Genomic DNA, 15,720 nt, shown 5'->3' on the forward strand with positions numbered 1-15,720 from the left:
AACGCATAGCCCATAACGCATAACGCATAACGCATAACGCATAACGCATAATGCAAAAGTCATAACGCATAACGCATAACGCATAACGCATAACGCATAACGCATAACGCATAACGCATAACGCATAACGCATAACGCATAACGCATAACGCATAACGCATAACGCATAACGCATAACGCATAACGCATAACGCATAACGCATATCGCATAACGCATAACGCATAACGCATAACGCATAACGCATAACGCATAACGCATAACGCATAACGCATAACGCATAACGCATAACGCATAACGCATAACGCATAACGCATAACGCATAACGCATAACGCATAACGCATAACGCATAACGCATAACGCATAACGCATAACGCATAACGCATAACGCATAACGCATAACGCATAACGCATAACGCATAACGCATAACGCATAACGCATAACGCATAACGCATAACGCATAACGCATAACGCATAACGCATAACGCATAACGCATAACGCATAACGCATAACGCATAACGCATAAGGCATAGCCCATAACGCATAACGCATAACGCATAACGCATAACGCATAATGCAAAAGTCATAACGCATAACGCATAACGCATAACGCATAACGCATAACGCATAACGCATAACGCATAACGCATAACGCATAACGCATAACGCATAACGCATAACGCATAACGCATAGCCCATAACGCATAACGCATAACGCATAACGCATAACGCATAACGCATAACGCATAACGCATAACGCATAACGCATAACGCATAACGCATAACGCATAACGCATAACGCATAACGCATAACGCATAACGCATAACGCATAACGCATAACGCATAACGCATAACGCATAACGCATAACGCATAACCCATTGCGCATAACGCTTAACGCGTAACGCAAAACTCATAACGCATAACGCATAACGCATAACGTATAAACCATAAGGCATAACGCTTAGCCCATAACGCATAACGCATAACGCATAATGCAAAAGTCATAACGCATAACGCATAACGCATAACGCATAACGCATAACGCATAACGCATAACGCATAACGCATAACGCATAACGCATAACGCATAACGCATAACGCATAACGCATAACGCATAACGCATAACGCATAACGCATAACGCATAACGCATAACGCATAACGCATAACGCATAACGCATAACGCATAACGCATAACGCATAACGCATAACGCATAACGCATAACGCATAACGCATAACGCATAACGCATAACGCATAACGCATAACGCATAACGCATAACGCATAACGCATAACGCATAACGCATAACGCATAACGCATAACGCATAACGCATAACGCATAACGCATAACGCATAACGCATAACGCATAACGCATAACGCATAACGCATAACGCATAACGCATATCGCATAACGCATAACGCATAACGCATAACGCATAACGCATAACGCATAACGCATAACGCATAACGCATAACGCATAACGCATAACGCATAACGCATAACGCATAACGCATAACGCATAACGCATAACGCATAACGCATAACGCATAACGCATAACGCATAACGCATAACGCATAACGCATAACGCATAACGCATAACGCATAACGCATAACGCATAACGCATAACGCATAACGCTTCACGCATAACGCATAACGCATAACGCATAACGCATAACGCATAACGCATAACGCATAACGTATAACGCATAACGCATAACGCATAACGCGTAACGCATAACGCATAACGCATAACGCATAACGCATAACCCATTGCGCATAACGCTTAACGCGTAACGCAAAACTCATAACGCATAACGCATAACGCATAACGTATAAACCATAAGGCATAACGCTTAGCCCATAACGCATAACGCATAACGCATAATGCAAAAGTCATAACGCATAACGCATAACGCATAACGCATAACGCATAACGCATAACGCATAACGCATAACGCATAACGCATAACGCATAACGCATAACGCATAACGCATAACGCATAACGCATAACGCATAACGCATAACGCATAACGCATAACGCATAACGCATAACGCATAACGCATAACGCATAACGCATAACGCATAACGCATAACGCATAACGCATAACGCATAACGCATAACGCATAACGCATAACGCATAACGCATAACGCATAACGCATAACGCATAACGCATAGCCCATAACGCATAACGCATAACGCATAATGCAAAAGTCATAACGCATAACGCATAACGCATAACGCATAACGCATAATGCATAACGCATAACGCATAACGCATAACGCATAACCCGTTACGCATAACGCTTAACGCGTAACGCAAAACTCATAACGCATAACACATAACGCATAACGTATAAACCATAAGGCATAACGCATAGCCCATAACGCATAACGCATAACGCATAACGCATAACGCATAACGCATAATGCATAACGCATAACGCATAACGCATAACGCATAACGCATAACGCATAACGCATAACGCATAACGCATAACGCATAATGCATAACGCATAACGCATAACGCATAACGCATAACCCGTTACGCATAACGCTTAACGCGTAACGCAAAACTCATAACGCATAACGCATAACGCATAACGTATAAACCATAAGGCATAACGCATAACGCATAACGCATAACGCATAACGCATAACGCATAACGCATAACGCATAACGCATAACGCATAACGCATAACGCATAACGCATAACGCATAACGCATAACGCATAACGCATAACGCATAACGCATAACGCATAACGCATAACGCATAACGCATAACGCATAACGCATAACGCATAACGCATAACGCATAACGCATAACGCATAACGCATAACGCATAACGCATAACGCATAACGCATAACGCATAACGCATAACGCATAACGCATAACGCATAACGCATAACGCATAACGCATAACGCATAACGCATAACGCATAACGCATAACGCATAACGCATAACGCATAACGCACAACGCATAACGCATAACGCATAACGCACAACGCAGAACGCATAACGCATAACGCATAACGCATAACGCATAACGCATAACGCATAACGCATAACGCATAACGCATAACGCATAACGCATAACGCATAACGCATAACGCATAACGCATAACGCATAACGCATAACGCATAACGCATAACGCATAACGCATAACGCATAACGCATAACGCATAACGCATAACGCATAACGCATAACGCATAACGCATAACGCATAACGCATAACGCATAACGCATAACGCATAACGCATAACGCATAACGCATAACGCATAACGCATAACGCATAACGCATAACGCATAACGCATAACGCATAACGCATAACGCATAACGCATAACGCATAACGCATAACGCATAACGCATAACGCATAACGCATAACGCAGAACGCATAACGCATAACGCATAACGCATAACGCATAACGCATAACGCATAACGCATAACGCATAACGCATAACGCATAGCCCATAACGCATAACGCATAACGCATAACGCATAACGCATAACGCATAATGCAAAAGTCATAACGCATAACGCATAACGCATAACGCATAACGCATAACGCATAACGCATAACGCATAACGCATAACGCATAACGCATAACGCATAACGCATAACGCATAACGCATAACGCATAACGCATAACGCATAACGCATAACGCATAACGCATAACGCATAACGCATAACGCATAACGCATAACGCATAACGCATAACGCATAACGCATAACGCATAACGCATAACGCATAACGCATAACGCATAACGCATAACGCATAACGCATAACGCATAACGCATAACGCATAACGCATAACGCATAACGCATAACCCATTGCGCATAACGCTTAACGCGTAACGCATAACGCATAACGCATAACGCATAACGCATAACGCATAACGCATAACGCATAACGCATAACGCATAACGCATAACGCATAACGCATAACGCATAACGCATAACGCATAACGCATAACGCATAACGCATAACGCATAACGAATAACGCATAACGCATAACGCATAACCCATTGCGCATAACGCTTAACGCGTAACGCAAAACTCATAACGCATAACGCATAACGCATAACGTATAAACCATAGCCCATAACGCATAACGCATAACGCATAACGCATAATGCAAAAGTCATAACGCATAACGCATAACGCATAACGCATAACGCATAATGCAAAAGTCATAACGCATAACGCATAACGCATAACGCATAACGCATAACGCATAACGCATAACGCATAACGCATAACGCATAACGCATAACGCATAACGCATAACGCATAACGCATAACGCATAACGCATAACGCATAACGCATAACGCATAACGCGTAACGCATAACGCATAACGCATAACGCATAACGCTTAACGCATAACGCATAACGCATAACGCATAACGCATAACGCATAACGCATAACGTATAACGCATAACGCATAACGCATAACGCATAACGCATAACGCATAAGGCTGCGTTTATAGTTCCTGACTCGCGTGCTTTTCGTCTCGCGTGCTTTTGGTCTCGCGAGACAAGCGGGTCATAAATTTCGAGCGGGTCGACGGGCCCGCTGTGCCCCCCGCTGTGCGTGGCACAAAAAAAGGTCTCTACGGCTTCACGGTTCGTTTAGGTAAACTACCGATAGCTTTCCTTTAAGGCGATGGGATATCTTCGGATTGTAAGTAGCAAATAACTAGAATCTTACTAGAAAAATTGGGTTTGCGAATTTTCGCTTTATGTCCGTATACGAGCAAACACACCATCTAAAAATTTCATACGATACACAGTGAGCAATTTGGACGAAATCTGTGTCAAAATGAAAGAACTTCCTCCTTATTTTTGCTATATTTTGCAAAGTTTCAGCTTTAATTTGAAAAGAAATTTCATCGCTCTATATCTCATTTCTAATAGAAAGTTCTTTGATTTTGGCGCAGATTTCGTCCAAATTGCCCACTGTGCGGCAGAAATGAGATGCGAAACACTCCAGTAACCACAAACAGCTGTTAGGTTTGAATTATTTGTTATTTCGGGTCCATAAGATTGCTGAATATTCTTTATTAACTTCCCGATTTTATAGGGAAGTTATTGTAATGACCCCGAAAATCGAAAATCGATTTTTTAGCAGATCTTCACGTTTCATGGTCATTGCAGTCATTTTAGACTAATTTCAGCAAAATGTTCGTATGTGTGTGTGTGTGTGTGTGTGCGCGTATGTCTGTTTCTATGTGATCAAATTTTTCGTTAACGTTTTCTAAAAAAGTAACAACGCGATCAGAATGATGAATGATGCAATCGATGTGCCCCGTCGTAACTTAGAGCTGATTAGATTTTGGTCCATATTGGTCAAGTAGTTTTTTAGATTTTTAGTTTTTTTCGAAAGGAGTTGATTCTACAATGCAATTTATTCGAGAGAACGTAAAGTTTCCATCGAAGAAACAAACGTAATTACACAAAAATTTTTTTTTCATTTTTTTTAAATTTAAAAAAATTTTTTTAACAAAAAAAAAATTTTTTTTCTGTACCTTACGCTAATGTTTCCGCTTACAATAATCGAACATTATCCCAATGCAAGAGTGAGTTAATCATCTCTACTCCCGAGAATACAGTTTCAAAGAATATCGATGAAAGTACAAAAAAAAATTTATATTACAATCTGTAAAAAAACAATCAGTTCAAAACGAATTATTAACTGAGACTAAATTGAAAATTAATATAAACTATATGATAATTATTAATAACATTGATGTTGAAAACGGATTGGTTAATGGAGCACACATGCGGAATATTAAAATTTAGTACTTTTCAAGAAAATACTAAAATTCCGTCTATATTGTGGTTAGATTTTCAATTGGCCAGAGTAGGAGTGAAAGTAAGAACTCGTTATCGTGAATATATGAAAAATGCAAATATTCATCAAAATTTAACACCAATAATAAAAATATCAAATCAAGTTCATATGTCGAGTGAGGAAAAATATCAAATCACACGTAGTCAATTTCCAGTGGTTCCTGCTGAAGCGATTACGATTCATAAAAGTTGTATGTAGCACTGAGCAGAGTTTCAAAATTGAGCGCGGTTTATATATTTTGGGACAATTTAAATTAACAGTATCGAAGAAAACCAAGACCAATACTGCAAACCCGGATAATGAGGAGTTGTATCGTTTTCGAAAAACTAATTAAGACAATTTATTTTGCAACATTAGTATGCTATAACAAGGAACCAAGCGAGCAATGAGACTGCGATGTTCGTTTAATGCGACGCCATATAGCAAACATTTTGATAAGTAGAAAACTATTGAATTTCCCTGAAAACGTATAATCTTATTAAAACGTACACTTAATAATGATAATGATATACTGCAACTAACGAATCGGGAAGTTCTTTGTGTGGCTCGTGGAGAGTCACACACCAAATCAAAAAAATCCTATCCGCGAGCTCGCGAAGCGAGCGAGCAAAAACAACCCTACTCGCGAGCGAGCGAAGCGAGCGAGCAACAATAACCCTCTAGTTGTTGTTGGGGTGTCTCGTACACTCCGAGTGTGCAGTGCAGCACAGGTTAATACCGTCCATAGAAATCGCCGGACGCGAAATGATTTTCTGATGAAATGTTGATTTAACAAATCGATGCAAATGGGTTTTTGGGAGTTTATAGTGAAAACATTTGACATCAGAATTCCTATCCGTAAAGACCTACCGATGATTTATCTCCTACATTGTTCAAAATCAATGGCTCCGAAAAGGAGTACTGCATTGATTATTCAGGTAAGTTCTTCCACTCGGCGAGGTATGGGGCACGTGGCAATAATGAAGGTAGAAGGCGTTGTACCGTTCGTCCGTTAGCCTCTGCCCTAAGCCCGTCAATTTTATTACGGGTAAGGACGGCTACTGGTGAGGCTGTTGTAAAGATTAGTTGCTTTGACGAGCATGAATTACTTTATGACCACCGTCCGACGAAAACACGAAGGAAAACGCGTGGCCAACGCGTGTTGGAAGGGACTTCCTCATACCAAATTATAATGCACATCGTATTGTTTATGTTCCGAGTAGTATGTAGTCGAATACATTGGCCCGTACGTGCGATAGCGAAACAGCAGTGGGCTAGGACCTAAGATATTAAACCGTTACCGCCCACTACTACGCGATCGTAGAAAGTGGTAAGACGCCATCTCGCATGGGTCCGAACTGTTGACATTGTATTGGCGCGTGCCTTTGAAGAAGGTTTCCAGGCAGGACAACGATGAACGGTCTAGGTACGAGTGCGCGGCCTATTGGACCAGAGTGGAGGAGGCAGGTCTCGTTTCACACGCATTTTCGGCTCTTGTCGAAACATTGGTTACAGCGACCACACATACTATGTAGCGTGCAACGTCGAAGTCAAAACATTGAGACTACGGACCTTATGATGGGCGCGATTTGGTTAGGTGTCGTTCCCAGGGCTGTTCCCTATGGAGAGGTTTATGACACAGGCACTTTTTTCGGACAACACGTGCTCACTGTAAAGTAATTTCTGTAGGCCCCGAGACTTCTCCGGCAAAATAAAAATGTGCTATATCCGCGCAATCTACGAAAAAGCACGTTCAGTAGTCCCTGTTATAAATATTCGCTGTTTCCACGTACCTGCAAAGTTAACTGTCAACCTTTTTTGATTGAATTATAACGGCTGTACATTTGCGGAGCTTCAAGTTGTTTCAGTTGAGAGCACATGTTTTTTTCGCCATTCACATTTGCCGAATATTTTAAACAGACTTGGTGTTTTCCTAGCAGGTAAGTATTTAACATGTTGGAAGAGGAATGAGGACTAGGGTAGAGCTCTTATCCACTCCTGTCAAAAATTGTATGTCGAGACTTCTTTGACGCTTTCGCATCGTTATTAAATTATTTTATGTCAAATAAATTACTAAACATTTTTTAGTGCTGCACGAGCAATTTCGTCAGAATGGAAGTATTCTAGGTCAGAAGAAATGTTTAATTTCCGTGATAAAATGGTTCCGAGTGCAAAGGATTGAACTCGCCTGACCTTCTTCGAAATGTTGGAAGAATTGATCTACCAAATGACTTGCAAGCAAGATTTCTGGGAAAATTGCAATTGCGCCCCGGTTCGGGTGGGTCAGTTGCAGGCCTTATCGCAAACCTCGCATCCCACCCTAATATTTCAGACTACGGCTGTTTACCTCCAGGCAGGGGTTCATTGCAACCGAGGTTACTTTTTTGACGACAGTTCGTCGCAGGAACATTGCTGGTCTGACCGTCAACCCAGGGCTGTTCTCTATGGAGAGGTTTATGACACAGGCACTTTTTTTCGGGCAACACGTGTGTTTCGGACAAGAAAAGGGAGAACGAACCACTTCACAGAAAACGTCACTTTATTTTTCCCGAACGGGGATCGTCGACTCCCAAACGAACTTGTGCGAAATGAAATGTAAATACACCCCGAAGTACGTGGATGAACCTTTACAATAAAGAGTTTTGTTGTAAATTAGCGGTAGCCGTTTTTTAGCGTACGGTTCTTTACGAAGCGATAAAGAGCGCGAATAGAAGTACACTAGAAAAACCGGTCAAGCAGACGCGATGTCTTTCGAGTGTGAGTGAGAGCGATGTTCGTGACTACGTGTTATCGTTAGAAACACCGAAAACGAAGTGATTTTCGGTCGATCAGCTGACCGTTAGCCGAAAACCGCCGAGCGCGTGATTGGAGGATCGATCGGACGATCCGCCAATCACTCTAGCGCGGGTCGATAATCGAACGTAATCGATATCGACGGCGCTGGCCTATGACTCCGCGAGACGCTGATCGATCCTAGATCTCGCTGTCACTCGAAAGGCAGCCAATAGCGTGATCGAGAAAAGATGAATGAGCCGACGCGACTGACGCACTCAGCCAATCCCAAACATTCCGCCCGCCTCGTCCGCCAATGACGAAACTGAATACTAGAGAGGCTAGAGACTGTGGCCAATCAGGAGGACGATGACGTCAGGCGATGCTGGGTGAGCTGAATGGGCCAGCAACGTAGGGCATCCAGTGTAGTATCCAAAAAAAAAACGAAGCGTAGTAAAAGTGAAGTGTACTAATGGAGGATGAAATGAGAATTTACAGTGAAGATGAAAGTGGTACAGAGGTAAGTGAATCGAAAATGAAATCTGGATTAAGTGAAGTATGACGAACACGTGCTTTCTGTGCTTGTGAAAATAGCTACTGATCGGGAGAGTCGCTCGAGAGTCCAGCCTCGTGTTCCCTCCCCGTACTCGTCTCTTCGTCGTCAGGGGCTAACAAAGGAATCAGCTTGTGTACTGGACGAAGAAATTGCGAAGTTGAGGTACGGACAGTAGCAACTCGAACTGAGCCGTCTGGTCCAGGGTGTATGTGAACAACCCGAGCGAGAGGCCATTGCGTAGGAGGTAGAATTTCACTTTTAACTAGGCAGAGAAATCCTGACTTTATCGAAATTTTGGTTTTACGCCACTTGCCTCTGGTCTGCAAGGTGTTCAAATACTCCCGAGACCAGCGTTTCCAGAAGTGCTGCTGAAGTTGCTGGATCAACTGCCATCGAGATAACCGTGAGACGGGAAGCTCCTCGAGGCTGGGCTCTGGAAGAGCGATGAGCGGTTCCCCGATCAGGAAATGTCCCGGAGTCAGCGCTGCTGGATCCTCAGGGTCGTCGGACAACGGCTGTAAAGGTCTAGAGTTTAAACAAGCCTCGATGTCAGTCAGGAGCGTGGTCAGCTCCTCAAAGGTCAATCGCTGCTCGCCGATGATCCGACGGAGGTGATGCTTAACGGATTTCACCGCCGCTTCCCAGATTCCTCCAAAGTGTGGAGCAGACGGTGGGTTGAATTTCCAGGAAATGCCTTCCCTGGAGGCTGCGGCGAAGGGACCGCCTCCCTGTTGTGTCGATTCTCGGAGTAGTGAGCGCAGCTCGTGATTGGCGCCGACGAAATTGCGTCCGCAGTCGCTGTACAGCTCTAGGCAGCGACCTCGCCGTGAGATAAAGCGTCGTAGTGCAGCGAGGAAGGTTTCGGTCGATCCATCCGACACAGCCTCCAGGTGCACGGCCTTGGTGACAAGGCAGATGAACACGGCGATGTATCCTTTAACTGTGAGCTGACCACGACCCCGACCAGACCGAAGGTGTATTGGTCCTGCATAATCGACACCAGATCTGAAAAAGGGACGACACGGTGTTATTCTTGCTGGTGGGAGGTTTCCCATTTTTGGCTGGGCAGTTTGCCCTTTCCAGCGAATACAAACGGTGCATTGGTGGATACAGTGTTTTACCATTGGGCGACCTCTGAGAATCCAGCACTCCTGGCGTAGCGTCGCCAGGGTAAGCTGTGTCCCCCCGTGCAGGCATCGTTTGTGAGCAGCGTCGACCCACAACTTAGCCAGAGGGGATTCGTCAGGGAGAATAGCTGGATGCGTCCGGTCGTACGCAAGGTTGGCAGCTTGTAGGCGGCCTCCGACTCTTAAGACTCCGTCCTCATCCAGGAATGGGCAGAGTTTGGCCAATCTGCTTTTAGCTGCCACGGGTTGATTCCTGCGGAGAGTGGCGATGTCTTCGGAGAATGAAGCGGACTGCTCCAAGCGCAGGAGAATCAATTTGACTTCCTGCATTTCGGTAGCAGTGATAACTGATTCTGGTTTTCGATTTCTAGGGGCCCAGCGACGACACCAGGCCAGGACTCGAAACAGGCGCGTTAGATTCGAGAAGCGCTCGATTAACGTGCCGGATGTTTTCTCCCGCTGGGTGGTCACGTGATGTGCCTTCAGTTCCTCGTCCTCGTGGGTTGTCTCCTCGGCAGGTACAGCGGGGAGAGGATCTGGTGAGGAGAGCCACTCGGGTCCTCGCCACCACAGTTGGAACCTGGGAAGCTCAGCGGGAGACAGGCCTCGAGAAGCGCAATCAGCTGGATTTTCAGCGCTCCTCACGTGGTGCCACTGGGCTAGCGGCAGCATCCTCTGGATTTCAGCCACCCTATTCGCCACGTAAGTCGGCCAGCGAGAAGGATGCCCCCGGATCCAGCTGAGTGCCACGGATGAGTCCGACCAGAGGTGTAGATCGACCTCTTGCCAATCGAGCGCCTTAGTGACGTGCTCGACGAGCCTGGCTAGCAGGAAAGCTGCACAGAGCTCCAATCTGGGCAGAGACACCCGCTTCAAGGGAGCCACCTTGGATTTGGCGACAATCATGGAGACTGTCACGACTCCTTGAGCGTTAATGGTCCGGGAATACACCACGGCTGCGTAGGCTCGCTCGGATGCATCAGCGAACCCATGGATTTCGAGAGGCTGCGTGGGAGAATTGGTTCCGAGCCATCGCGGGACTCGAATAGTCTGCAGTGCAGGGAGTTGATGCTGGAACTGCTGCCACATCACCTCCTCCTTTTCTGGCAACGGTGTATCCCATGCGACCTTTAGGAGCCACAACGACTGCATTAGGACCTTGGCGACGATGGTGACTGGAGCCAGCCATCCGAGAGGGTCGAACAGCTGGGCTGTTCCGCTGAGCACAGAGCGTTTAGTGAACCCTGCGTTTTTTAGAGAAGTCACAGCGGTAACCTGAAAACAGTCAGCGGAAGGTAGCCATTTTATGCCGAGGACGCTGTGATGGGTTGGAGAATCCCATTCAACGATTCCCTTCCGCTCGTCGCTGGAGAGTCCGTCTAACAGACCCCTTGAGTTGGAGGCCCACTTGCGAAGTGGGAATCCGCCCGCCATGAGAAGCTCTCGAAGTTCCGTTTGTTGTCGCCTTGCCTCAGAAAGGGAGTCAGCTCCGGCGAGAACATCGTCCATATAGATGTCTCGTAGTACTATGCGAGAGCCACGAGGATACCGCTGCTCCTCCACCTTGGCCAGCTGGTGTAAACACCGAATTGCAAGGTAGGGTGCACACGCGAGCCCGTAAGTGACGGTGCTCAGCTCGTAATCAATGACTCCTCCCCTTTTTTCAGGCTGCCACAAGATCCGCTGCCATTGCCGATCTTCAGGGTGGACAAGTATCTGCCGATACATCTTCTCGATGTCGGCTGAAAACACAAAAGCGTGCCGACGCCACCTTAGCAGGACGTCGGCGAGATTTGGGAGCAGGTTAGGACCTCGGAGAAGGAAGTCATTAATGGATTTCCCATTGGAAGAGGGCATGGATCCGTTGAAGACAACTCGCAACTTAGTCGTTGCGCTGGCCTCTCGCAACACTCCGTGATGAGGGAGGTAGTACCCGTTGCTCGGAATCGGATGTTGCGCCGCTGCCATATGCCCCAGCGTTTCGTAGGCCTTCAGGAACTCGGTGTAGGCTGCCTGGAATTCGGCAGATCGCCGAAACCTGCCGTTTAGAGACTCCAGAGTTCGCAATGCTATGCGACGGGAGTCTCCTAGCTCAGGTGCGCTGCTGAATGGTAGTCGCACCGAGAATCTGCCATCAGGTTGACGAAGGTGAGTGGTAACGAAGTGTTCCTCCGCCCGTTGGTCGTCTGCTGTGTGTGGGATCGAAGTGTCGATCTCCTCCTGTTCCCAGAATCTGCTCAACATTTCCATTAATTCGCGGTCTACATTACAGTGATGTACTGGTACCTCTAGTCTACCTGCTGCCTCGCCGCCGCCTTCCGAGTCGACTCCTCCCGTCAGTATCCAGCCAAGTGCGGTCTCCTGAGCCACTGGAGTATGAGGCGGCCCTCGTTTGACACCCTCACGAAGTATGAGGTTATAAGAATCAGCTCCAAGCAGAACATCGACTGGATCAGCAAGATGGTAGGCAGGATCAGCAAGGGTCAACCCTTGTACGTGCGGCCACTCGACGACAGCAGGTAGATTTCGAGGCCTGTAGCGAGAGAGCTCAGATATAATGTAGACCGGAATCTGGAATTTGACGTCACCGTCGCAGTGAGAGGAGAGGACCAGTGTAGATTTTCCTCTCGTGAACTTCGCCTTGGCCCCTCCGACTCCGAGCAGAGGAACCCGAGCTTGACTCCTCTTGACGCCGAGCCGCTGAGCCAGGGCCTCAGAAATGAGCGAAACCTCGCTGCCGGGGTCTATTAGTGAGCGAGCTTGGAAGCCGTGTCCGCCGGAGCCTGAAACTGTCACGCGAGCGGTACTGAGAAGTACAGAGGAAGGTCGACTCACGTGAGTAGAGATGTGCTGTACTACAGCTCCCGTTGACTCGGCATCGTGGATGGTCGTGTGATGCTTCCCATCACACTTCTGACATCTTTTGGCAGACTTGCAGTCACTAATAGAATGCCTTCCCAGGCAGTTTAGACACAGCTTCAGAGAACTTGCCGTTTCCTTCCGCTCGACGGCATCCTTCTCCTTATATTGAGGGCAGAATAGGACGAAGTGCGCCCCTTGACAGATGCTGCAGTTCCGCAATGAAGTGTTCGCCTTCGATATCTGATGCACCTTGAAGGCCTTGGAAGAGGGTTTCTTGTTGAGGGAGGCTTCATCAGGCTGCTTTCGTTTAGCCTCTAACGCCTCACAGGTTTGTATGCGCCCTTCGATAAACGTTCGGAGATCCTCTAGAGTCGGGAGCTCCTTAGATTGCCTCACTAAATCTTCCCACTCACGATGAGACTGAGTATCCAACCTTTCGACGGTCAATTCGACTACCCAGTCGACGGCGTTCGTGACAGGTCGATCCAGATTATCGAGGGCATCTATGGCGTCGAACGTTTGATCAAAGAGCTGCTGCAATTCGATAGATGATTCCCTTTTGACCGGAGATAGTGAAGCAAGTAGTCTGATTTGAGCCTGTACCAGAAGTCGGCGATTCTCGAATCGACTTATTAACTTTTCCCAAGCAACTTTAAAGTTATCAGCGGTCGTCTTGATGTTTTTCAGAAGAGACGCGGCGCTGCCCTTCATACAGGCTTTCAAATAATGAAGGCGTTCGACAGGAGAAAGAGTCACATCGTTGATGATGAGGGAAGTAAATAAATCCCGAAAAGATGGCCAGTCCTTGTATTGACCTCCAAAGATGGGAAGACCCATTTTTGGCAACACGGCGCGTGACCTCGGTGCAACGGTCTCGACGACCGTTGGCTTTGAATTTTCTGATCCCTTTTCGGTTGCAGATTCCTTGAATTGGGAAATCAATGATTGTAGCAGTGAGTACTGGTCAGTATAGTCTTCTTGAGTCTCCTCGTATTCGTCCTCAACGAAATAGCGACTTTCAAATAGTTCCTTGTCTATTTTAGCGGCAGATCTCAACTCTGTATCACCCTGGCGATAGTCATCCCACAGTTGATCGAGCATTTTTTGGCCAGTCTGAAGTAGTTCCAGGTAGATATTGGCCTTTCCCTTCTTCTTGATATTGGACACCACGCGAGATATCCGTCTAGCTAGGGTATGTTGATGTTCGATGAGGTCAGCCATTGTGTAGCACGAGGTTGAAGCACGAGAAGATTTGAATATTAAACGGATAATAACTGTCAGAGGAGCTGCAGCGCTGAATCCGGCTCGAAGGACCAAATGTTTCGGACAAGAAAAGGGAGAACGAACCACTTCACAGAAAACGTCACTTTATTTTTCCCGAACGGGGATCGTCGACTCCCAAACGAACTTGGGCGAAATGAAATGTAAATACACCCCGAAGTACGTGGATGAACCTTTACAATAAAGAGTTTTGTTGTAAATTAGCGGTAGCCGTTTTTTAGCGTACGGTTCTTTACGAAGCGATAAAGAGCGCGAATAGAAGTACACTAGAAAAACCGGTCAAGCAGACGCGATGTCTTTCGAGTGTGAGTGAGAGCGATGTTCGTGACTACGTGTTATCGTTAGAAACACCGAAAACGAAGTGATTTTCGGTCGATCAGCTGACCGTTAGCCGAAAACCGCCGAGCGCGTGATTGGAGGATCGATCGGACGATCCGCCAATCACTCTAGCGCGGGTCGATAATCGAACGTAATCGATATCGACGGCGCTGGCCTATGACTCCGCGAGACGCTGATCGATCCTAGATCTCGCTGTCACTCGAAAGGCAGCCAATAGCGTGATCGAGAAAAGATGAATGAGCCGACGCGACTGACGCACTCAGCCAATCCCAAACAACGTGCTTACTGTAAAGTAATTTCTGTAGGCCCCGAGACTTCTCCGGCTAAATAAAAATGTGCTATATCCGAGCAATCTACGAAAAAGCACGTTCAGTAGTCCCTGTTATAAATATTCGCTGTTTCTACGTACCTGCAAAGTTAAGTGTCAACCGTTTGCGGCGCTTCCCGCCCGGGAAATTTCACCCTCGCACCCGACGTCACTTAATGTATTTCAGCTGTCGAAAATGTATTTAAGAGACTGCGGAGCCAGATTCCGCACCATTTTTTTGGCCTCCGTCGAAACAGTAACCTCGTGCGCGTGTTTTCTCGATACGGATATGGATATGGATTTGGACTTGGACTTGGAATTGGATTCGGACTTGGACTTGGATTCTGATATGGATATAGATTCGGATGTGGATATGGATATGGATTCGGATTTGGATTTGGATTTGGATTTAGATATGGATATGGATATGGATATGGATATGTGTATGGATCGTAGTAATGTGCTATGGCTAACCTTTCTATTAATGATATTGAACGATTTTACGCGATGATTACGCGGTGGACCAAGAGGATCCGCTCGAGGAGCAAGAGGGAGCAGGGCTAATACGAAGGCGAAGATGACGCTACGACGTGCATCCACTCTGGCAAAATCGAGG

At 46.2% G+C, this 15,720-nt stretch overlaps 2 protein-coding genes across 2 annotated transcripts; both read right to left on the reverse strand.

Annotated features, from left to right (window-relative positions):
* Positions 1–9,226: 9,226 nt before the first annotated feature.
* LOC143220102 (uncharacterized) lies at positions 9,227–12,559 on the reverse strand. The gene has a single exon (XM_076445845.1). The coding sequence runs from the start codon at positions 12,557–12,559 to the stop codon at positions 9,227–9,229; it is 3,333 nt and encodes a 1,110-aa protein (XP_076301960.1).
* A 503-nt stretch (positions 12,560–13,062) lies between these two features.
* On the reverse strand, positions 13,063–14,398 carry LOC143220103 (uncharacterized). Its single transcript, XM_076445846.1, has 2 exons — positions 13,151–14,398; positions 13,063–13,098 (listed from the first exon to the last, which is right to left on the reverse strand). Exons 1-2 carry the CDS (start codon positions 14,396–14,398, stop codon positions 13,063–13,065), a joined length of 1,284 nt encoding a protein of 427 aa, XP_076301961.1.
* Between the last annotated feature and the right edge of the window lie 1,322 nt (positions 14,399–15,720).

Source organism: Lasioglossum baleicum, unplaced genomic scaffold, assembly GCF_051020765.1.
Source record: "Lasioglossum baleicum unplaced genomic scaffold, iyLasBale1 scaffold0196, whole genome shotgun sequence".
NCBI classification, from domain to species: domain Eukaryota; kingdom Metazoa; phylum Arthropoda; class Insecta; order Hymenoptera; family Halictidae; genus Lasioglossum; species Lasioglossum baleicum.